Here is a 24,124-nt window from a genome sequence, read left to right as displayed (position 1 = left end):
ATCGCAAAGTACTTCCCACCAGATCTAACAGACCCAGCTACTCAATCACTGCTGGGTGGTAGGGGAGAGGCCGGGGGGTCAGTAAAAAATCTCAACTGCACCCGGGATCGATCTCGGTCCCTTTGCTTGTGAAGCGAGTGCTCTACCAACTGAGCTATTGGGACCCCCTTTGGGGTGTGAACCACAAGTATTAAAAACTGTGACCCACCATCTCAAACTGGTATTATGTTCGGGTGAATCATACCCCTAAAAATATATTTAGAATTGAAATGATAAGAACAATCACAAATGTTTATGTGTTTATAGTTTTTTCTTGGAATTTTCTTTCCCTCTTCTCTGTCTCCCCTGTTCCATACACATTTTTACAGATATTTATCTTGTATACATACATGCCGAATCTTACGAATTTTTTGTAATTTTACGAATTTCAGAAATTACGAATTTTCTTGTCAAATTACTAAAAATTGACATAAAACTTACTAAATTTGAATTTGGCAATTTGTATCATCACATTTTTCTTGTATATTTTGATTCAAGGACCAGCATGGCAGACATGTGAAGACCTACGAGATTTCCCTGCGTGAAAAAGACTTTGCTAAAGGTCCCTGGAAACAAGACAATGTGGAGACGATGGCAGCCATGCTTATTCCTAGTAAGTCTTCACCGTCATATTTTATATGCCTCTTTTTGACTTTTTTTTTTTTTCTTTCTTATTTTTCTACTTTTTCTTATTTTTTTTGTGCATGCCCAGTTGTGATTGAGCAGTGGGGTCTTCTGTTCTGTTTAATTTTTGTTGTTTTTTTCTCTGAACTTCGAGTATTCATCACATTACAGTGTAATGCACTATAATTCATATAATTCCTTTTTATTTCTGTCCAATGAAGCCATAATAGTTGGGTTGTCAACTCCAATTACGACTATAGCCTCAGCACTGAAAGAGTTAATATGATTGTTGATATTACAAGATTTATAACTAATTTTATCTTTTAAAACATTTTTTTGTTCTAAATTTTTATTTATTTATTTATTTTATTTATTTATTTTTGCGAGAATCTTCCAAAAAAAGGACCTTACATGAACTGATAGGGAATCCCAGACATAAAAATAATAATGCTGAAAACTTATATAGCATATAACTCTGAGACACCAGACTCTAAGCCCTTAAATTACAAATTACTTTGGCTGAAACATAATCATTTACACACACAAGCACACACACACACAAACACACACACACACAACACAAACCAAACCTATCTTGCTTCTCATACCATCTACTAAAATCGAAATAGAAATGTTTTAAGCGAACGTTTAAAAATAGACAAAGATTCTTTTTCAGACATCCGGTACATCAATATTTATTTGGTTTTTATTGGTAGGGTTGAGGAAATTGTGTGTGTGTGTGTGTGTGTGTCATATACATGAAGATTGTGTCATTTCTGTTTACAGTCCCAGAACCGTTTGGTGGTACCGTCATCATAGGACAAGAGTCTATCACATATCACAATGGGGACAACTATATCGCTATTGCTCCACCACAAATCAAGGTAATCATTTGTCTGTGTCTCTCTCTCTCTCTCTCTCTCTCTCTCTCTCTCTCTCTCTCTCTCTCTCTCTCTCTCTCTCTCTCTCTCTCTCTCTCTCTCTCTCTCTCTCTCTACTCCTCCCCTCTCTTTTACAGTAATAAAATGAAAGGTAAACAAAAAGGAAGCAATCGTTAGGAAGTTTGTAAATCTTCAACCCATCTTTAACCTTTGACAAATGTCCGGTCCTTTGCATACAGCCATGCCAAATATTTCACTGCTGTCTGACTTGATTTAAGTGATGTATTTATGTTTTTATTCTTTTTTGCTATCAGCTGAAGATAGGTTTTGAGTCTGATACGTTCCATGTTTGGTAATGTGTTCTTTTTTCGGAGCTGTTATATTCATTTTTCCTATACAACTTTCAGGAAGATCCCGATAGCTCAGTTGGTAGAGCACTCGCTTCACACACAAAGGGACCGAGATCGATCCCGGGTGCAATCGAGATTTTTTTCTGACCCTCCCTGTCCACCCTGTAGTGAATGGGTAGCTGAGTCTGTTAGATTTGGCGGAAAGTACTTTGTGATAGACTACCATCCTATCCAAAGGATAGCAAGCAATTGCTATTGTCCATTTCATGCTATAGAAACTGAGATAAACTCCAGCTCCATGGGCCGAAGGGCTCTGAAGGACTACACTATTTACAGTCCACTGGTTTTTCTAGCCGATTAGTATCACAATGAACTATAAGAAGATTGGTTAAGAATTTATCCCTGAAATTTTTATTTGGGGACAGCGTGGCTCAGCGATACAGCCTTTGCTTCGTACCCGAAAGGTAACGAGTTTGTTTGTTTGTCCGCCGCTGCTCTGTGTGGTCTTGAGCAAGTCACCTCGCCTTAGCTCAATTTTCAGCGCTGCACTGCGGCTGATGCCTGGGTTATTCCAGTCTTCCCTTGGAATAGACCCTAAAGACAAATTTCCTCTATGGGATGAATAAAGGGAATTTTATTTTATTTTTTTATTATTTCATCAATGTTTGTACAGGTAAGCCGCGTCAACAGTTATGGAAGAGTGGATGCCAATGGATCTCGTTACTTGTTGGGCAGTCTGAGTGGAGACCTCTTCATGCTGATCCTGGAGAAGGAGGAAAAGATGGACGGATCCACGTCTGTCAAGGATTTGAAAGTTGAAAATTTGGGTGTGGTGAGTCGTGTTCGAATCCCATTTTTTAAAGTAATTTTTTTTTTTTTTGCTGACAAGCCAATTTAAGTTTTGATTGATTTAAACTGCATGAATTTAACTTGTTGTTTAGACATATTTTAAAGTAACATTTTGTATTTAGGGAGAGGGGAACTTGTTGTTTAGAAATATTTTAAAGTAACATTTTGTATTTAGGGAGAGGGGAACTTGTTGGATAACCCAGCTGGTAGGGCACATGCTTCATATATGGAAAGGGAATGAGATTGAGTCAAGTCAAGATTTTTACATTTTTTTTCTGACCCTTGACCACATGGCAGAAATTGAATAGCTGAGTCTGTTAGGTCTGGTCAAAAGTGTTTTGCTATCGTCTAGCGTCGTATGAAAAGGGTAGCGAGCAATAACCATTTTCTGTTTAGCACTACAGAAACTGGGATAAAGTCCGGCTTCATGAATGTGCCCTATGACTCTGAGGGATTGCTGCTTTGTATTAAGGATAAATGCAAGGAAGATTTTAAAATTTCAAGAATGTGCTGTAGTTTTGTAATAACCAGCTCATCAGAAAAATATATGTAAGTTCTTTAGAAGTACGACATACGAGGACCATGTATCATGAGGTATTTTGGTAGAAAGATATTGTTGGACTGCATTTCTCTAGAATGACCTTCCCAATCATTTCAAATACACGACAAATTTCAGAAATTTTTAAAAGTTTCATTTTTTAATTTAGCAGAAAGGACTGCAGATGCCTGCATGCCTGTCATTGTAATAAAAACTTTAAATTTTATTTATCAATTTATAAACTTATTTATTTATTTTTTAAAAATTGTTGTTAATGAATGCATTATTTTTATTAATTTTATTATTTTTGTCAGCAAATAATTTTTATCAAGTTGATACTAATACTTATTTTCACATTTGATCATTTAATACATTTTGACATCTTGAGAGGGGGGGGGGGGGGGGTTACTATTGCTGTGTTTTCTATTCATCCAATCTGTTTATATTTCCAGGTTGCTTTTAGAGTAAAATTACATTTGGTTTTGTCCTGGCCCTGGCAGGAGTCCATGGCCGAGGGGAAAACACGTCATATGTATTGTATTAGTTTTTGAGAGATGATATTTTTTTATATGTAACTCTTCTCTATCTGTTGTGTACTGTTATAGTGTTTGTTTTGAATATATTTTGTAAACGTTAGCTTCTCTTAGTTGGATCCTGTGCCTGTGTCAGGATGAGACTTTTAAATGATCTCAAACTGAGTCCACTGATCGTGTGCTCTTTGAATCTACTTCTGTTCCCTGCTTTAACCAGTACCCTTGTTCTTGGGTGATTTTATTTTAATACTATATCGAGAACTTTATATCATATTCTCGAAGTTCAGAGTTAAAGCAAGTTTTTGAATTTTTTAAAAACTTAGAATTAAATATGACAGGCAATTTGCATCTTGACTCGATCCAATGACTTTCTTGTTTTCAGACTACAATCCCAGAAAAGATCTTGTATCTCGACAACGGTGTCGTTTACCTTGGCTCCCATTTCGGTGACTCCCAACTCATCAAATTAAACTCAAAACGGGATTCGACAGGCTCCTACGTCCAAGTCATGGAGACCTTTGTCAACTTGGGTCCTATAGTAGATATGGTGGTCGTTGACCTTGAAAAGCAGGGTCAAGGTCAGCTAGTCACTTGCTCGGGGGCTTACAAGGAAGGGTCTCTGAAGATCATCCGCAATGGCATTGGTATCAACGAACACGCCAGCATAGACTTGCCGGGAATCAAAGGTATCTGGCCACTTCGTGTCAACTCGGAGCAGTTTGACAATATGATGGTGATGTCATTCGTCGGACAGTCTAGAGTCTTGCAGTTGTCAGGAGAGGAAGTGGAGGAGACGGAATTACCAGGGTTCGACGGAGACAACCAGACTTTCACATGCACAAATGTCTGCCACAACCAAATTTTACAAGTGGGTTGCTTTTACTAATATCCATTTGAATGTCAATGCAAAAAATGTATTGTTGAATAAATAAAAATGATGGCTCCTTTGTTTTAATTTTATGATTGGAAAATGGGATACAAGAAAAGTAAGTAAGGGTAGAGATGGTTGATTTTTTGACAGATTCTGCTCTGGCCGCACAGTGCGGCCAATGGCGTGAAAGAGTTGAATATATTTCCAAATCAGATCCAATATGCCATTATTATGATCCTCTCTTGAGGTGAGTTCTTATTTATTTTCACTACCTTTTGGTAACACACATTTACTTCTTTTCTCCAGATTCACTGGTTAGGGAAAAGTTCAGAAAATCTCCCATAGCTGATGTGTGGCATCTCTGATACACACCTCTTCAGATTTTTGACAATATATATATATATATATATATATGCTTCACTTGAGAATCTCCAATTATTTCTTTGATGTATTGTGCGGCTATGTGATCTTGTGGTATGACACTTGCTTTTGGATCGGAAGGTCCTGGGTTCCAGCCTCGCGCTCGGCGCATAGTTGAGTCCTTGGAAAAGGCTCTTTACTCACTTTCTCTCAACGTACTTAGGTGTAAAATGAGTACCTGGCCGTTAACAGCGTTGTCTTTGTCCGAAAAATTGTGATATCGCCTAACAGGGGGCATGTTCTGTCCTACATGTTAAATGTTGCTGTTGACCAGGGACCCCTTGTAAAGCGCTTTGAGCACGTTTAGTTGATATTGCGCTATATAAAGCTCAATTTAAATTTGTTATTTTTATTGTCTTTTTTTTTTTCTTTCTTTCCTTCCAGATAACTCAGACCTCGATGCGTCTCATCACCTACGTCAGCAATGGAGGCCTAGCCTCTGAGTGGAAACATCCACAGGGAAAAAACATCAGCCTGGCCTGCAGCAATGACACACACATCGTACTGGCCGCCGGCAGCGAACTCTTTTATTTCGAAATTGGAGACGGAGAATTCGTCGAAAAGGGTCACACAACGGTGGAACATGAAATCGCCTGTCTTGATATTAAATCCTTACCACAGTCGGGGGATCAAAAGATCGATATTTTAGCCGTCGGCTTGTGGACTGACATATCGGCCCGTCTTTTTAAACTCCCGACTTTTGAGGCCTTGCACGTGGAAATGCTTGGAGGGGGTGAGAATTTTATATTTAAAGTTTATAATGAAGGAATTAGCGAGTTTAATTATTGAATATAGATATTTATAGTATATATGCTCGACTTTTCTTACCCTTCTGTCCATCCAACAGGGATTGGGTAGCTGGGTATTTTAGATCTGATGGGAAGTACTTTGCGATAGACTAGTGTCCTATCCAAAGGGTAGTAGCAATTGCTACTGTCTATTTCTCGCAGTTGAAAAACAAACTAAAAACCTGTCTTTTCAGTAAATATTTACTTCATTGAATTTTTAAATTTATTGTGTGCGACTTATGTATTGATACTTTTGACGCCCGTTTTATGCTCTTAATGTTTTGATATTAGTTGATCTGGTCTCACAATGTTAATTGTTTCCTGAGTAAACAATAATTTAGTTTTTTTCTTTAATGCCTTGAGGTTTCGACGAAAGGCGCTATAGAGATATGCTTATTATTATTATTATTGTTATTAGTATTTAATATTAGTTATTAGTAATTAGTATTGCATGGTCATATGTAAATTTGAGAATTACACTTTAAGATCATGTAATGACCAAACGAAAATTTCGTTTGTATAAATGTATATTATTATTATTATTATTATTATTATTATTATTATTATTATTATTATTATTATTATTATTATTATTATAATATCTCTTTATACTTATTACCCCATTCATCCGAGTGTGATGATTATCCTAGCCAATGCCCGTTGTTGAGAGTGTGAATTTTTTATTTTTTTTTAAAACCTCGTTTTATGAATTTATCATTTTTAAAATTGATAATTGTTGCCACCAGAAATCATCCCACGTTCCATCATGATGGCCTGTCTTGAAGGAGTCCACTATCTTCTTTGTGCCCTGGGAGACGGTTCCCTGTTCTACTTCAACCTGAATCCCGAGACGGGCGCCTTGTCGGAGAAGAAGAAGGTGACGCTGGGCACCCAGCCCACCATCCTGAAGACGTTCAAGTCGTGGTCCAGCACCAACGTGTTCGCTTGCTCCGACCGTCCAACCGTCATCTACTCCAGCAACCATAAGCTGGTTTTCTCCAACGTCAACTTGAAAGAGGTCAATCACATGTGCCCTTTGCACTCGGATGGTTATCCAGACAGGTATTTTGAAAAAAATTAAAAATTGAGCTTTTAAATAGAGCAATATCCACTAAACGTGCTCAAAGTGCTTTACAAAGGGTTGCTGGCTAACAGGAACATGTAACATGTAGAACGGGACATGACACCTGTTAGGCGATATTGCAGTTTTTTCGTACAGAGACAACGCTGTTAATGGCCAGGTACTCATTTTACACCTGAGTACGATGAGAGAATGTGAGTAAAGGGCCAAGGACTCAACTATGTGCCGAGCGAAACTTGAACCCAGGAGGCATCAGATTTGCATGAACTTGTAAAAAATTTATTGGTGTTATACAGTTTCTGAGGGGCCAATTTTTTAATATTTTCTTGCCCACTTGAATTTTTAAAGGAAAATAAATTTCTGAAAATATAATTTGTCATGAAAAGGATGTGTGCCAAAAATAAACTGCACCAACAGTTCCAAAGCATGTGCAAGAAATTAATTTAAATAAATGGGAGTTGAAACCCTTGCAAATTGAGTTGATCTCTAGGCATGGCACATGGATAGATTGCTGGTAGGATCAATATGTGTTCTTTTCTATATCTGGTCCTGGGGTTCCCAAACAATGAAATAGCTAACACTAACACAAAGTTATACAAAGTAAAAGCTTGTTTGATAGAATGTTGTGAAATCTGATCACCTTTAAAGAATGACAAAAAACTCCCAACCCTCAATGTCCCTCTACTTGTTTATTGTCGTATTTAAAAGATGGAGATAAATCTAAACTGGCAAAGTGACGACAAACATTGGGTGTCTACCATTCCTGAGGTTAAATTTTTTTTTTTTAAAGAAAAAGACGAAAAAAAAAAATAATAATAAAAACACCTAAAAGAACCCCAGGAAACAATAATGTCAGATTAAATGCAATTGATCTGTGTCTCACTTTCATAATACATGCTTGTGATTCAAGATTTGGAGGCACAGTGAGTTTGATGATGCGATCCGCATATGATTTAAATTTCTGTTACGAAACAAAGTACAGTCAGATTTTTTTGTTAAAAAGAGTATTGTTATTACATATTATTTACATCTTCGTCCATCCAATCCATTGTTCACAGCTTAGCCTTGGCTAACGACACAACCCTTATCATCGGCACGATTGATGAGATTCAGAAGCTCCACATCCGAACCATTCCCCTGCGAGAAACCCCGAGGTAATTTGACTGTTTGGGACTTTTTTGTTCTGCTGACATGTTTTATTATTTTAAAAAAATTTTTGTTCTGTGTTCTTATTATTTCCATTTGTTTTATTCTTACCCCAGACATGGCTTATGAATTTTATTTTTTCCTTCTCTTCTTCCCCTTTGTCTGCCTTATTCTGGGATGCTATAATTGTAATTCTAGAACTTTTTACTATCCCATTTTCTTCCTTTTTACTGGCGTTGATATGACCTTAATGTGTTGCAAGCGCCGTAAAACCCTTAAAAACAAAATATTTTCCTTCTCTTCAAAAACGAAACATTTTCCTTCTCTTCAAATTTTGTCATCACATAAAGGAAAAGTGTTGATCCAGATCAATTTTCAAAAAACTGAAAGATTTACAGAGCTGCCAACTCACATTTTTTCACAAGTCAAAATGATACCAAGCTGCCACAAGCCGTGGACTGTAAAAAGTAATAAACAAAAAATGAATATAATAGCTTCAAAAAAAAAAAGGACAAAATACCAAACGTGAAACCAGTTTTCCGGTTCATGCTGGAATTCCGGTTTCAAGATATTTATATAATTTAATAATGGTAGAAAAACGGTGATGAAATAAGAATAAAGTTTAGGCCGCATTTTCAGTAGGAACATTTTCAGTAGGAACATTTTCAGATTTGGCAAAGTGTCGAGATTTTAGTTTCAGGTTTCAGCACTTCTTCCTGCTGGCACCCATGTTCTTCAGCCAACAACAAAAAACAATAAAGACATAAATGCATTACTAAATTCCAGATAGACGACAGAGATTATTAGTCTTATCCTGCTAGACTTGCATTGTAGGCTGGCAGCTCTGCTGATATGTGAAATCAGAATCTAGAAAGCAATGAATACGCATCATGTCATGTTTTTACCACTGTACAAAGAGTTGCAGATAATATCCAGATTCACTCCTTATGCCTGATCCATCTCCACAGTCGTAACATTTATTTATTGTTATTGAAATTGTGTGTGATACTTCCAGCTGGATGTTCCATAAAATGAAATTATGAGAATATATATTTTTTCCACTCACTTTTTCTCTGCTTTTGAGGTCGTGAAGAAATGCTTAGAAAATAAGAATGACACCTCTGATTTAATCAGGACGGGTGTTTTGTGAACAAATGCCTGTCCAAAGAATAGAAAGCTGACCTTCCTACCACTACACAACATTCGTAAAAATACGATTTTTTGGCTTCAGGCTTCATCAGCAGAAATAAATAGACATTTTTGATTCAATACATTGTATTAAAAAGAAATATTTGGTGCCGCAAAGCATTTGTTCAGGCGTATTTAATAATGTTGCGTAGAATATTAATTTGTAAAGTTAATTTTGGTAACTTCTCTGTCCATTGCACTCCACAGGAATAGAGATAGAATTGACTTCATTGTTCACATGGCTCTGAAATTTACATTTAATATATTTGCTTTTTTGTTCTATTTCATTTTAAATTATTTATTTATTTATTTATTTATTTATTTATTTATTTATTTATTTATTTATTTATTTATTTATTTATTTATTTATTTATTTATTTATTTATTTATTTATATTTTTATTTATTTATTTATTTATGAATTTATTCATTTATTTATTTATTTGTCTATTTTTGGGTCTTCTTAAATATATTTATGACATTTATAGACTAGCAAAGTTTTTGTGTCATCAGAATGGCATTTAAAAAAAATTTGATTACAGCTAAGAAAACGCAAAAGATGATTGCAGTGAACATATATCAATTTGTCGATGCAAACAATATTAGTTTTTGTAAATGATGTTTATCTCCTACTAGACGCATTGCCTATCAAGAACCCACTCAGACTTTCGGAGTCATCAGTGGCAGGACAGAGGGAGGGGAGAAGAATCTGCCAGGAATCGAACCCCTCCCCCCACCAGCCAGTCTGACAGCCCTCAATACCTCGACAGCCCAGTCCAAGATCTTGTTGGGCACTGCCTCAACTGGTGCTGGGGAACACGCCTTGACTGACGAGGCTATTTATTCCCTCCTCATTCTTCGGCAGAGCACCTTTGAAGGTAAGAAAATGTTACACAGAGTTGCCAACCTACTGCAAAAAATGCGGAATTGTACGCATTTTCAGCGATTGTACGTTTGTGCGCATTTCCCCCAAGATTGTACTCATTTTCAGTGTACAGAGTCACTTCAGTTTTCTTTAGTTGTAATTCATATTATTACTAGCCTATTGAGAAACCTTGGTGACCGAGTGGATATTCATATATTTTTTACCAATTATGATCTTCATGTTGGGAGGTAGAATTCTGAAAGGATCGGATTATAGTCTTGGGAACATCATTGTTGCTGCAAGTGAGCTTGTGCGGTGTGACCTTATGAAAGTATATCTTCCTCTTACTTTCACAATGGTTAGTTTCCATCGATTTCAGGATTGTACCCATTTTTATGAAATCTCCCCCATTTTGAGGTCCCATTGTACACATTCTCATCAGATGGGGTTGGCAGCTCTGTCGAAATATAATTCAATGCTGATGGTTTTCCTCGGATCCGCGGAAATCCGCAATTTTTGAGTCAGAGGAGGAATTTCCTCTATTTTTTAAAAAGTTATTTTTCCCTCAATCAAATGTACTGGCAGTGAGAGAGTTGATGTGTGGTGGAACACACAGGTGCAGTTTCCCACTCTCTAGAAGTTGGCTAGAATATCAATGATAGTTTATCATCTCAATTGCTCTAAAAATGTGTGTGTGTGTGTGTGTGTGGGGGGGGGGGGGGGGGGGGGGGGGATGCTGTAAAAATAATGGAGCTTAAAGGCAATCATTCAAAATTTTCCTCCCTTTTCAGTTTTTGCCGCCATCAGCACTGATAATTTTATCTGAACCATTTATTTTTTTATTAAAATTTTTTTTTGTATGTGCGGCTATAAGGTCTTGTGGCATGACACTCTGTTAAATTAAACAATTTTAAACTCTGTGCCTGTGTCTGGACGAGACTTTTAGGTGATCTCAAACTAAGTACTTTGATAGTGTTCTCTTGGAATCTACATCTGTTTCCTATTTGAACCAATTCCCCTTTGTCTTACCTTTTCTTGGATGCTTTAATTGTAATTTTATAACTTTTTACTATCCCATTTTCTTCTTTTTTTACTGGCGCTGATATGACCTTAATGTGTTGCAGGTGCCGTAAAACCCTTAAAAACAAACAAATACTTCTTTCTTTCATCATCCTTCTGTCTGTTTCATCGATTCCTATCACAAAAGGATGTGTTTTAAAATGATTGGTGGGTTCTAAAATTTTATTTGTAGTATAAAGTGTGTTAAATTAAAAAAAACAAATAAAACTCTATTTCTCAGTTCTCCACGCTCACACGCTCCTCCCAAACGAACACGCCACCAGCCTTGTGTCCACCACCATGGGAGATGATCCAAACCCGTACTACATCATAGGGACGGCTGTGGTCAACCCTGAGGAAGGAGAACCTAAGGCGGGACGCATCGCTGTGTTCAGCTATAATGAAGGTATTATTTATATCTTAGTGACCCATATATCTTTTAACCTGAATATTGCTTTACATAACAATGATAATAATAATGATAATATTAATAATAATAATAATAATAATAATAATAATAATAATAATAATAATAATAATAATAATAATAATAATAATAATAATAATAATAACAATAATAATAATAATGATGATGATGATAATGATATAGTAATAATAATATTAATAATAATAATAATAATAATAATAATTATATTAATAATAATGATAATGATTATAATAACAATGATAATGTCTGTTTGTTAACTATTCCTTTAAAAAAAATCTTAAGTGTTTAAAAAGTGAAGATCTACAACCGACTACACAAACTTTAATCAGCTCGGTTTGGCTCTAACTTGAACACTTGAACAACTAAACTATTGTTGTGATTCGTCTTGTTCCAATTTGGTCAACCCCCATCTTTGATTTCTTTCAGGCAAACTGACAATGGTGGCAGAGAAAGAGATCCAGGGAGCAGCCTACAGCATGGTGCCTTTCAATGGAAAGTTGTTGGCGTCTGTCAACAGTACTGTGGGTTTTCGTTTTAACATTTTGTCTTTAATCATTTATCTGTTGGGCTGGGGTTTTTTGGGATTTTTTTTTTTTTTAAATCTTCTCTTGGCTGCTTTTGTGTGTGTTATAAATTTAAATATGAATAAATAAGTAAGTAAGTAATAATGATAATGATAATAATAATAATAATAATAATAATAATAATAATAATAATAATAATAATAATAATAATAATAATAATAATAGTAATAATAATGATAATAATATATACTTTATTCATCCAAAAAAATGGAAATTCGTTTAAAGACGTGGCATGCATAAAAATGTACTAACACAAAGTTGAGAATCTATGGCGACAATGTATACATCTATATATATAATTTATATCATTTATTTGTTGGATTTTTTGGGGGGGGTTTTTTTGTTGTTGTTTTTTTTTAAATCTTCTCTGGGCTGCTTTTGTGTGTTATAAATTTAAATATGAATAAATAAGTAAGTAATGATAAAGATAATAATGATAGTAATAATATTAATAATAATAATAATAATAATAATAATAATAATAATAATAATAATAATAATAATAATGATAATAATAATATAATATATACTTTATTCATCCAAAAAAATGGAAATTCGTTTACAGACGTGGCATGCATAAAACTGTATAAACGCAAAGTTGAGAATCTATGGCGGCAATGTATACATCTATATATATGCAAATGTACAAACATGTAAAAATATACAACCAAGAACCAAGAAGTAGTAAGCCTCGCAGTCTGAATGATGCTTACTGATAAGTGTGTTATTCAGTCAAAGATTTTTTAAAAACCTTGATGAGTGTAGCTACTCTCTCCATCCATGTTGTTAATTGTTTCCATTGGTCACGGTCCTGGGCCAGAGTTTTGAGGCTGTCAAGATCTTGTTGTGACTTTAGTATATGAATAAGTGTCTTTCATAAGAGTTACATTCTTCTTCGTTCTGGCACCCAATGCCATAATCATGCTGGCGATAAGTGCTGTGTCATGTTGTGCGGTTATGTGGTCTTGTGGTATGACACTCGCTTTTGGATCGGAAGGTTCTGGGTTCGAGCCTCGCTTGAGATTTTTCCCCAATACCTGATATTTATTGGCTGTAATGGAACCGTGGAATATTCATATTTTATGTTGTCATCTGAAGAGAACAGATGACAAAGGGCTTAAAAATGAATATTAGTCTCCAATTACGTTTAGACTGCACCGCTATGCATAGATTTTCTTTTCTTAAGACGATGCAGAGCTAGCTGGGATCATCCCAACATACATGCCGAATCTTACTAATTTTTCGTAATTTTACGAATTTTAGACAAATTTCATGGCCAAATACGAAATTTTAAGGAAAATTACTAATTTTAAGTTCTTAATAATACTTAAATGATAATAAAAATAATAATAATAATGATAAGAAGAAGAAGAAAAAGAAGAAGAACTACTACTGCCACGACTACTACTACTACTACTACTACTATTACTACTACTACTACTACCACTACTACTACTACTACTACTACTACTACTACCACTACTACTACTACTACTACTACTACTACTACTACTACTACTACTGCTGCTACTACTACTACTACTACTACTACTACTACTACTACTACTACTACTACTACTACCACTACTACTACTACTACTACTACTACTACTACTATTACTACTACTATAATAATGATGATAGAATTGTGGTTGTTCATCCACAATTTCGGAAATTACAAATTTCCTTGTCAATTTACTAAAAATTGACATTAAAATTACTAAATTTGAAGTTTTCAACTTGGCAAGTCTGTCCCAAGGTCGAAAATCTTGTTTTCTCTTGATGGAATTTGAAATAATATGTGGTCTTCTTTTGTTATTGCCATTGTCATTATCATTTTTCTCTCATCATAACTTTGGTCATCCTCATCACATTCATATTCATCATCAAACACCATCATCAAATCATCATCATCATCATCATCATCATCATCATCATCATCATCATCATCATCATGTGTTTGTTTTTTTATTACAACAATCATCTTTTTATAAGTATTTGGTTTTCGTCTTTTTTGTTTTCAATCTGACTTTTTTTTTAATATTGTCTATTATAAACCTTGAATGGAACTGAACTTTTTATTTCATGACCAGGTTCGACTTTTCGAGTGGACCAGCGAGAAAGAGCTTCGTCTGGTCTGCAGTCACTTCAACAACATCTTAGCCCTTTTCTTGAAATCCAAGGGAGATTTTGTCCTTGTGGGAGATCTAATGCGCTCCATCGTGTTGCTCAGCTACAAACCTTTACAGGTGAATCCATTTGCCATTTTTTAAATTTCTGTGTGCTGGTATTGTACTGTATGGATCACGATTTGCTGAGAAAGACATTTGACACTACGATCATGTGAACTAGTCAAACAGTTGAACATTTCTTTTTTTTTATTCTATTAGTCTATTTCTTTATATATTATATTTTGTGCAATTGTTTCAAAAGCCTGTGCTGTTGTGCACTTTTTTCTTAGTTACGGAAAGGTAGAATTTGTTTACTTTTCTTCATCATTCCAACCGCCCCCCCCCCTCCCCCCCCCTGACTTGACATGCTGAGAATTTTATGCCGTTTATCTGGAGTATACATTTTGTTGTTGACTGAAGAAGGGTTATTAGTGGGCAGGGAGGTACTTACTGTGTCTTCTATCTCCCTATATTTATTTTCCAACTTGTTTTCTGTCTTTGCCTTGGAATGAGATTACTTGGTTATGTCCCCCCCCCCCCCCCCCCCCCCCCCCCCCCCCCGGGCCTGTCCAGATACCCTGGCTGAGAGGGAAACAGTCAAATGTATAGATAGTTTTGGGAGATTATATTTTTTTCTTTGTAAATCAGCTCTCTGTCATGCACTGTATTATGTTTTGTTTACATGTTATATATGATTTGTAAACATTTGAGTGTGTTGTTCCTCTTAGTGGGGACCTGCGCTTAACGTCAGGATGAGACATTTGGGTGATCTCAAACTAAATACCTACTTTGATAGTGTGCTCTTGGAATCTACATCTGTTCCCTATTTGAACCAATTCCACTTTGTCTTACTTTTTCTTGGGTGTACTTTAATTGTAATTCTAGAACTTTTTACTATCCCATTTTCTTCCTTTTTACTGGTGCTGATATGACCTTAATGTGTCGCAAGTGCCGTAAAGCCCTTAAAAACAAACAAAAACAAGAAGAGTTTTGAGCCTGGTCAAGTTCCGGATTTGTATTTTGTTGTTCTTTTTTTTTTTTTAAGCTGTTATCATGTGGATTACTTTTTACAAATCATTTCAGGATGCCTTTGAGGAAATAGCTCGAGACTGTGGTGCCAAGTGGACGACGGCTGTTGACATTTTGGATGACGACACTTTCCTAGGGGCAGACAACTCCCACAATTTGTTCACGTGTCAGAAGGACAGGTTAGTTGTCGATAGTGAAAATTTAAAACCGTCTTTGATTTAGTTTAGATGTTAGTACATATAGTGGTATGCATTTTTCATTCGAAAGTTGTAGATTTTATTCTTAACAAGAAATGAAGTGAGTAGGAAAGTGTCTGAAGACAATAAAGAATAAAAATGTTTGTGGCGGTGGTGGCTCAAACCCACGACCTTACTGTTACGACAACTCTGCCTGGCCGAGCCAGTCAGAGCCATCCACCAATCAAAAAAAAAAAAAGTGATATCAAAGTGACTCACATTCTCTCACCGTACCTGGATATAAAACGAATACCTGGCTTTGGATGGTATTGTCTCTGTCTGAAAAATTGTAATATCGCCTAACAGGCGTCTTGTCTTGCTCTACATGTTAAGTGTTGCTGTTGGCTAGGGACCCCTTGTAAAGCGCTTTGTGGACGTTTAATGGTTATTGCGCTATGTAGAAGCTCAAGTTTATTTTTGTTTTTGTTTTTGTTTTTCTCTTTCAGTGCAGCCACCAATGATGAGGAGAGATCTCAGATGCAGGAGGTTGGATTGTATCACCTAGGGGAGATGGTCAATGTGTTCAGGCATGGTAAGTAGTTTCCCTTGTATAGGGAATGAGATTAGCGGAAGAGTGGCATCCCTTGATTGGACGTCACCCATAGTCTGTGGGACGAGAGACGCATGCGTACAACCAACATGACATTCTCTCTCTAATAACTTTTCCACCATTGACGTCACAGACTATGGGTGACGTCCAATCAAGGGACGCTACTCTTCCACTAATCTCATTCCCTATATTTCTTTTCTTTTCTGTTTTTTTTTTTTATCCCAAGTACTTAAAAACATTGTTTTTTTCTGACCCCCTCCTCCGTTCATCCAGCAGTGATTCATTCAGTTGCTGTGTCTGTCAGACCAAGGGGGGAAAATAATTTGCGATCGACATTAATGATAATACAGTGGTGCCAATCTGACGTCAAAAATTCGTATTTTTACGCATTTTCATTCATTGTAGACATCTTGCTGAGGATTGTACGCACTATTTAAATTTATTTTTTTTAAATTGAGCTTTTTAGAGCGCAATATCCTAAATGTGCTCAAATTGCTTTACAAGGGGTCCTTGGTCAACAGCAACATTTAACATGTAGGACAGGACACGACGCCTGTTAGGCGATATTACAATTTTTCGGACACAGACACAGACAACGCTGTTAACGGCCAAGTACTCATTTTACACCTGAATACGGTGAGAGAATGTGAGTAAAGAGCCTTCTCCAAGGACTCAACTATGCGCCAAGCACGAGGCTCGAACCCTGGACCTTCCGATCCGAAAGCGAGTGTCATACCACAAGACCACATAGCCGCACAAAGCGCATACAATTCATACAAGCAATTCAAATTAATTTCTATTATTTAAACATTTTTAGCATTCATAACACTTTTTTGGTGTACTTTAAACACTATAACTGTTTCTTGACCCAGAAGGTCATGCAGTGAGTTCAATATCATAATATTATCTGGCTGAGTCATATCAGATTTATACGTGATTCTGGTAGTTGATACTGTTTATATAGTCTATAAATCGTTTGTTGATTCATTAATTTAAATATTGATTATAATATTATTGCCAGTATGGTCTAATTGCCCATTAGTAGTAGTAGTATCGTTCGGCTACACTTCTATGTTCAAGGTATCAATCCAGGTTCCTAAGTCATCATCATATTTGTCGATGGTTTCAAATCCCCCTTCCAGTTCTGTCTCTGGGCAATCTAGTACGAGGTGATTTGCTAATTATTGTTTTTGCATAATTGTATGCATTTTTTCAAAATCTTACTCATTTTAATAATAATAATAATGTATCTTTATTGTACTAAAAAAAGTAGCATGTGTCATTTGGTTAGACATTTATAACAATACAATATATTGACATAGACACACTCACACATATACAAACTAATAACATCGTAGTCATCGTCACCATCATCGGCATCAACAACATCATCATCATCATCATCATCATTTGGCTGTCCATTGTATACAAAAACACTGGCGAGGGTTGGCAGCACTGATAATATGTTCTTTATTGTCCATAAAGGCAATTTGTTATTATTTGGTTTACAATGTTCAAAAGTACACACACTCATTTACTGGTACCAACTCGTATACAATTTCAAATTCAATTACGTGCCATATTGAAGGACATACCCATTCCATTGTTATTACATAGAAATAATTTTTAAAATAGACACTCAACACTAAAAAATTAATGTTATATCAATACTACTACTACGACAAGGTACTGTAATTCATACAAGCAATTCGAATTCAATCGGCTAGAAGTATATTAAGATTTAAAGGGAGGGCATATTTTTGGGGGGTTAATTTGAAGGATCAGTTTTCTGGCCAAACTTTTTATGTTTTTGGGTTTGTTTGTTTGTTTGTTTTTTGGGGTTTTTTTTTCAGATTATGAGGTTTTTTATTTTATTATTTTTTTTTTCTTCTGACTTATGATATATGACTTTCCCTGTCTTTCCTCGTTCCATTACAGGGTCTTTGGTGATGCACCATGCAGGAGAGAATACAACACCTGTCCAAGGGTCAGTTTTGTTTGGGACTGTCAATGGAGCAGTGGGTAAGATTGAGCTTTTTTTTTTTTAAAAAAAAAAAACATTTTTAAATTGAACTTTTATATATATATATCCCATGATTCTAATGAAATGTGTGTCATTGGTTTTTAACATATCCCATGATTCTATGTCAATTAAAAGAAAGAAATATCCAATGATTCTAATGTATGTCAAATTAATTAATTTTTTTTTATACCTTATCCCAGGCATGGTGGCCCAGCTCCCACAAGAGTTTTTCCAGTTTCTGATGGAAGTCCAGAACAGGTTGAGTCAGGTCATCAAGAGTGTGGGCAAAATTGAACACAGATTGTATCCTTTGGTTACAGCAGCAGGTTTTATGTGCGGTCAATGCTGTGCAGGGTCTTTTGACCTCCCACGGTGGGTGATAGGATCTTTTGACCTCCTCCCATGGTGGGTGGGGTCTTTTGACCTCCCACGATGGGTGGGGTAGGATCTTTTGACCTCCCACGACGGGTGGGGTAGGGTCTTTTGACCTACAATGGGGAGTGAGGGCTTTTGACCTCCCATGGTGGGTGAAGTCTTTTGACCTACAATGGGAAGTGAGGTCTTTTGACCTCCTATGGTGGGTGGAGTTTTTGACTACAATGGGAAGTGAGGTCTTTTGACCTCCCATGGTGGGTGGAGTCTTTTGACCTACAATGGGAAGTGAAGGCTTTTGACCTCCCATGGTGGGTGGAGTCTTTTGACTTACAATGGGAAGTGAGGGCTTTTGACCTCCCATGGTGGGTGGAGTCTTTTGACTTACAATGGGAAGTGAGGGCTTTTGACCTCCCATGGTGGGTGGAGTCTTTTGACTTACAATGGGAGTGAGGGCTTTTGACCTCCCATGGTGGGTGGAGTCTTTTGACTTACAATGGGAATTGAGGGCTTTTGACCTCCCATGGTGGGTGGAGTCTTTTGACTTACAATGGGAAGTGAGGGCTTTTGACCTCCCATGGTGGGTGGAGTCTTTTGACCTACAATGGGAAGTGAGGGCTTTTGACCTCCCATGGTGGGTGGAGTCTTTTGACTTACAATGGGAAGTGAGGGCTTTTGACCTCCCATGGTGGGTGGAGTCTTTTGACCTACAATGGGAAGTGAGGTCTTTTGACCTCCCATGGTGGGTGGAGTCTTTTGACCTACAATGGGAAGTGAGGGCTTTTGACCTCCCATGGTGGGTGAGGTCTTTTGACCTTCCACGGCGGGTGGGGTCTTTTGACCTCCCATGGTGGGTGGGGTCTTTTGACCTTCCCCGGTGGGTGGGGCTATTGTTGTCCATTTCATGCTATAGATAGTGCGATAAAACTCCAGCCCCATCGGCCTAATAGCTCTGAAGGACCACTGTAATCGTTACATGGATTACTGTCCTGGAGTGGGTGTGGTTCCCGACCTCCCATAGTGGGCAGGGAGGTACTTGCTGTGTCTTCTAAACCCCTATATCTGTTTTCCAACATGCTTTCTGTCTTTGTCTTGAAATGAGATTACTTGGTTTTGTCCTGGCCTTGGCTGGATACCCTAGCTGGGAGGGAAATGTCTAGTTAGTTTTGGGAGATATAACCTTAATGTGTTGCAAGCGCCGTAAAACCTTTAAAAACAAACAAACAAACAAATTCTAGTCCTTGACAATTCAACCAAAGCTGGAGGTCGTACTTCACAGAGAGGAAGAGGGAAGCGTCCATGGGTTTCATCGACGGAGATTTGCTGGAGAGTTTTCTGGACCTGAATCGAGACAAAATGTTGGAGGTTGTGCAAGGCTTACAGGTAATGACGACTTCATCGTAATATATATAGGATCAATAAGTGAAAAAATAAAAAACAAAACGAAGCAATACAACAGACTTGAGCCTTTCTATAGCGCAATATTGTTGGGATGTTGTTAAGGTAATAAGACAATACTGCTAGGATTTTAAAACTCTCGTTTTTTTCCTTTTATTTTATTTCTTGATAATTTTAAAATATAAAAATTGAGCTTTTATATAGCAACACATAACATGTAGAACAAGACATGACGCCTGTTAGGCGATCTTACAAAGCTGTTAATGGCCAGGTACTCATTTTACACCTGAGTGCGGTGAGAGAATGTGAGTAAAGAGCCTTTTCCAAGGACTCAACTATGGGTCGAGTGAGGCTCGGACCCAGAACCTTCCAATCCAAAAGCGAGTGTCATACCACTAGACTACATAGCTGCACAATTTAAGGATGTTTACGGAAATATGTATAGATTTTGCTTTCTTGAGTTTGACTCCAGATTATCAATGTGGAATTCTGGGCTTATTGAATCCAACTCATCGAATTTTAAGCCCATTGTAGTATGCTATGCATTTTGTGCGGCTATGTGGTCTAGTGGTATGACACTCGCTTTCGGATCAGAGGCGCATAGTTGAGTCCTTGGAAAAGGCTCTTTACTCACATTCTTTCACCGTACTCAGGTGTAAAATGAGTACCTGGCCGTTAACAGCGTTGTCTCTGTCCAGAAAAAAATGCTAATATCGCCTAAAAGGCGTCATGTCTTGTCCTACATATCAAGTGTTGCTGTTGACCAGGGACCCTTGTAAAGCGCTTTGAGCACGTTTAGTGGATATTGCGCTTTATAAAAGCTCAAAGTTCAATGTTATTTAAAGACTTTTTTCTTTTCTTTTAAAAAAAATTTCAGATTGATGACGGAGATATGAAGAGAGATGCAACAGTGGAAGATTTGGTTAAAGTGATAGAAGAGCTGACGAGAATTCATTAGATGCAATCGTAGTATAAATTTGATCATCAAATTATTGAACAGTTTTTCGTGCACTGCAACCAGCATATTGTCATATCCAAAATGACGAGAATTCATTAGATGCAATCGTAGTATAAATTTGATCATCAAATTATTGAACAGTTTTTCGTGCACTGCAACCAGCATATTGTCATATCCAAAATGACGAGAATTCATGAGATGCAATCGTAGTAAAAATTTGATCATCAAATTATTGAACAGTTTTTCATGCATTGCAACCAGCAAATTGTCATATCCAAAATTACTTTTGGCTGAATGTATGATTAGTTAATAGGACAAAGAAAAAAAAAGGTATGGGTGATTTTGCAATGGATTTAGTCCGGATACAAAATAAACTAGTTTGTATTATAACCCTTCACAAAGAAACATTTAGACGCAGGTTGAAATATTTGAATTGGTGTGATATTGGACAAGCCAAAGCATTTAAAAAAAAAAAATAAAATTTCTAAGATTTTGTTGAAATTCTTGGATTGAATGTATTTGGGTCTTCAACCTCGACATCTCGAAGACATCAGCAACCTTATTATAATAATCGAAGTGACTATTCTCACCCCCGGGATGCTAGTCTTCATAATAGTATAAAAAGTAGTCCACAATTGTTGTATGTTTAATCCAAAGGTTGTAATGTGTTAAGTTTCTTGTCACAAGTTGCACAATTAAAAAAAAAAAATCAATCAAATCCAAATCGCAAAAAGCCGGCGACGTTTTTTTCGGTAATCCAATCGGCCGGGGGGGGGGGGCAGCCTATAATAATAATAATAAATGGCATTTATGTAGTGCTTTACCCCGTTGTCACAGGCTCTAAGCGCTTCACAGTGATATAAAACAAAACATATTACAGTAAGACAAGTTTGATAGAAACGTGATACGAATTCAATTTAACAACAACAAAATATGAAAATAATATTGCAACATTATGACGTAAAAAGATAAAACTTTAAGCGAGATTTGAACGTTGTCAACGAATCTGAGCATCTCACGTGTGATGGGAAAGAGTTCCAAAAATGATGGTTTATTTTTAAGAGTTATATTGACACCACAATACCTTGCTTCCACTTTCATGGGCTACAATGAATGTCTTTTGGAAGTCTTCGATCATTACATCATTTTCAAAAGGATTTTAAAACACATTTTTTTTTTTTTTTTGCCTACTTGTAAATTCTTGTAAAAAAAAACCCAAAACAATCCATTTGACCACTTGATTTCTTTGCCATGTTTATCGTTTGTTGTGGCCTTGTCATTGTCATGATCATGATACTGTACTGTAAAGATAAATATTTGTTGGTTTAGAGTTAGAGATAAGACATACCTGCCAACCCTTCCGCTTTTGGCCGAATCATTCCTATTTTCACTCTTCCATTTTGTTCTATTCCACCATTGTCTCTAAAATTCCGATTTACAAAAATGATGATAAAGGTAAGAATAAATAGAGCTAAGGTGGAAGGGAGGGAGGGGGGGGGGGAGGGAGAGTGAAAGAGGTGAAATTCCTATTTTTTTCATATCAAATTCCTATTCTCAGGCGTCCTGATTCCACTTTTGGAATGTGACGGGTTGGCAGGTCTGGATAAGATATTCGGGTAGGAAGAGTCACTTCTTATTTCTGTTGTCGTCTTTCCGACATTGTGATGGCTTGACTGACATAACTTTTTGCCCTGGACGTAATCTTTAATGCCTGACTGGGTGGGGTTCCTGACCTCCCATAGTGGGCAAGGAGGTACTTACTGTGTCCTATATCCCCTTTTTATCTGTTTTCCAATTGCTTTCTGTTTTTGTCTTGGGATAAGATTAGTTGGTTTTGTCCTGCCCTGGCTGGAGTTATGGCTGGGAGGGAAACAGTCAAATGCATAGTTATTGTTTTGGGAGATGATATTTTTTTCCTTGTTAATCATATCTTTGTTATGTTAAGTTTTTTTGAATGTATAATTTTTAAGCATTTGAGTGTATTCCTCTTTGTTGGATCGTGTGCTTGTGCCCGGATGAGACTTATAGGTGATCTCAAACTAAGTACATTGGTGGTATATTCTTGGAATCTACATCTGATCCCTATTTGTTCCCAGTTCCCCTTTGTCTTACTTTTTCTTCGGTTCTGCTAAAGAAATTATGTATGACAAGACCTTACTGCTATTATGTCAGAGCGATAAACAAAAATATTTTTCCGTTAGTTGGGTGTGAAGTTTTTGGGAAAATCCCGAAAATGTCTGGCAAGGAGAGAGTTAACCACTTGGATTGACCACATTCCTGGCAATTTGCCCCATTTGGTCTGCCAGCGTGGCTATTCGAAAATGAAAAGTAATGGAGAGGAAATAGAAAAATACATATTACAATGTATCTGGAAAAATCGGTAAAAGGAAAAGAAGAAAACGGTAGGGGCTGCCTGAAGCCTGTATCGTGAAAATACTAACGAAAGAGTGAAAATGGAGAGGCTTCGTATAGGAACGATGCATTCCTATACGAAGCCTCTCCATTTTCACTCTTTCATTAAAAGAGACATTTTTGCTAACAGCTGCAGAAAACACAGTGTGATCCACAGTCGTAATAAGAATGTGCTTGAGATCAGAACATTTGCTAGAAATGTTTGCCTCAAAAAAGCGATCTTGTGGGGAAAAAAAAGTAGAAAACCCGTTTTGTCAGTCCATATCACCACAGTAGTTTAAGAGATTATTTTTTTTTCCCCCTGAAACATGTCCATCCAGAATTAGATAAAGTTTGTGACTTTTCTCAAATTAAGATTTTATACAGACTTAACTCTTGCATGAAGTGTGCTTCGTGTAAAAAAAAACCCACCTGTCTTTATTTGCAAATCTTGCTCATTAATGAAGCACAAGCATCCAATCTATCTATATTTTTATAAGCGCAATTTGTAGCTGTCAGGGTTAATACAGTGTCTATCTTTCCTTATTGGTTACCATGATCCCAGAAATAAAACCCAAATATGTTTTCACGTGTGATACAAAGAAAATCAGATTTAACACTTTTGTTAAACTATTTTCCAACTGGCTGTTGTTGTTGTTGTTGTTACTAATGATTATTATGATTTTTAAAAACTGTGTTTGGAAATTGGAAAATAACATTTCTCACATAATGA

General features: G+C 36.5%; 1 protein-coding gene across 2 annotated transcripts in view; it reads left to right on the top strand.

Annotated features, from left to right (window-relative positions):
* The window catches only part of LOC144978005 (DNA damage-binding protein 1-like), a 34,756-nt gene extending 12,816 nt beyond the window's left edge, over positions 1-21,940 (top strand). Inside the window, exons 6-23 of one of the 2 annotated variants that reach the window (XM_078923418.1) lie at positions 538-652; positions 1,450-1,547; positions 2,568-2,726; positions 4,197-4,682; positions 5,490-5,838; positions 6,640-6,955; positions 8,033-8,128; positions 9,944-10,185; positions 11,473-11,637; positions 12,106-12,200; positions 14,357-14,512; positions 15,518-15,642; positions 16,146-16,231; positions 18,188-18,271; positions 18,473-18,575; positions 19,904-20,027; positions 20,920-21,011; positions 21,112-21,940. In XM_078923418.1, the coding sequence (XP_078779544.1) occupies positions 538-652; positions 1,450-1,547; positions 2,568-2,726; positions 4,197-4,682; positions 5,490-5,838; positions 6,640-6,955; positions 8,033-8,128; positions 9,944-10,185; positions 11,473-11,637; positions 12,106-12,200; positions 14,357-14,512; positions 15,518-15,642; positions 16,146-16,231; positions 18,188-18,271; positions 18,473-18,575; positions 19,904-20,027; positions 20,920-21,000 (2,880 nt within the window). In that variant the 3' untranslated portion in view covers positions 21,001-21,011; positions 21,112-21,940. Of the gene's footprint in view, positions 1-537; positions 653-1,449; positions 1,548-2,567; positions 2,727-4,196; positions 4,683-5,489; positions 5,839-6,639; positions 6,956-8,032; positions 8,129-9,943; positions 10,186-11,472; positions 11,638-12,105; positions 12,201-14,356; positions 14,513-15,517; positions 15,643-16,145; positions 16,232-18,187; positions 18,272-18,472; positions 18,576-19,903; positions 20,028-20,919 lie in introns of both variants that reach the window. The other variant, XM_078923419.1, reaches the window with a different exon arrangement.
* The last annotated feature ends 2,184 nt before the right edge of the window (positions 21,941-24,124 follow it).

Source organism: Berghia stephanieae, chromosome 8 (genome assembly GCF_034508935.2).
Source record: "Berghia stephanieae isolate SIO BIC M18660-M18661 chromosome 8, UCSD_Bste_1.3, whole genome shotgun sequence".
Taxonomy (NCBI): Eukaryota; Metazoa; Mollusca; class Gastropoda; order Nudibranchia; family Aeolidiidae; genus Berghia; species Berghia stephanieae.
The sequence above is the reverse complement of the archived record's forward strand: the minus strand, read 5'-3'. Positions and strand labels throughout refer to the sequence as shown.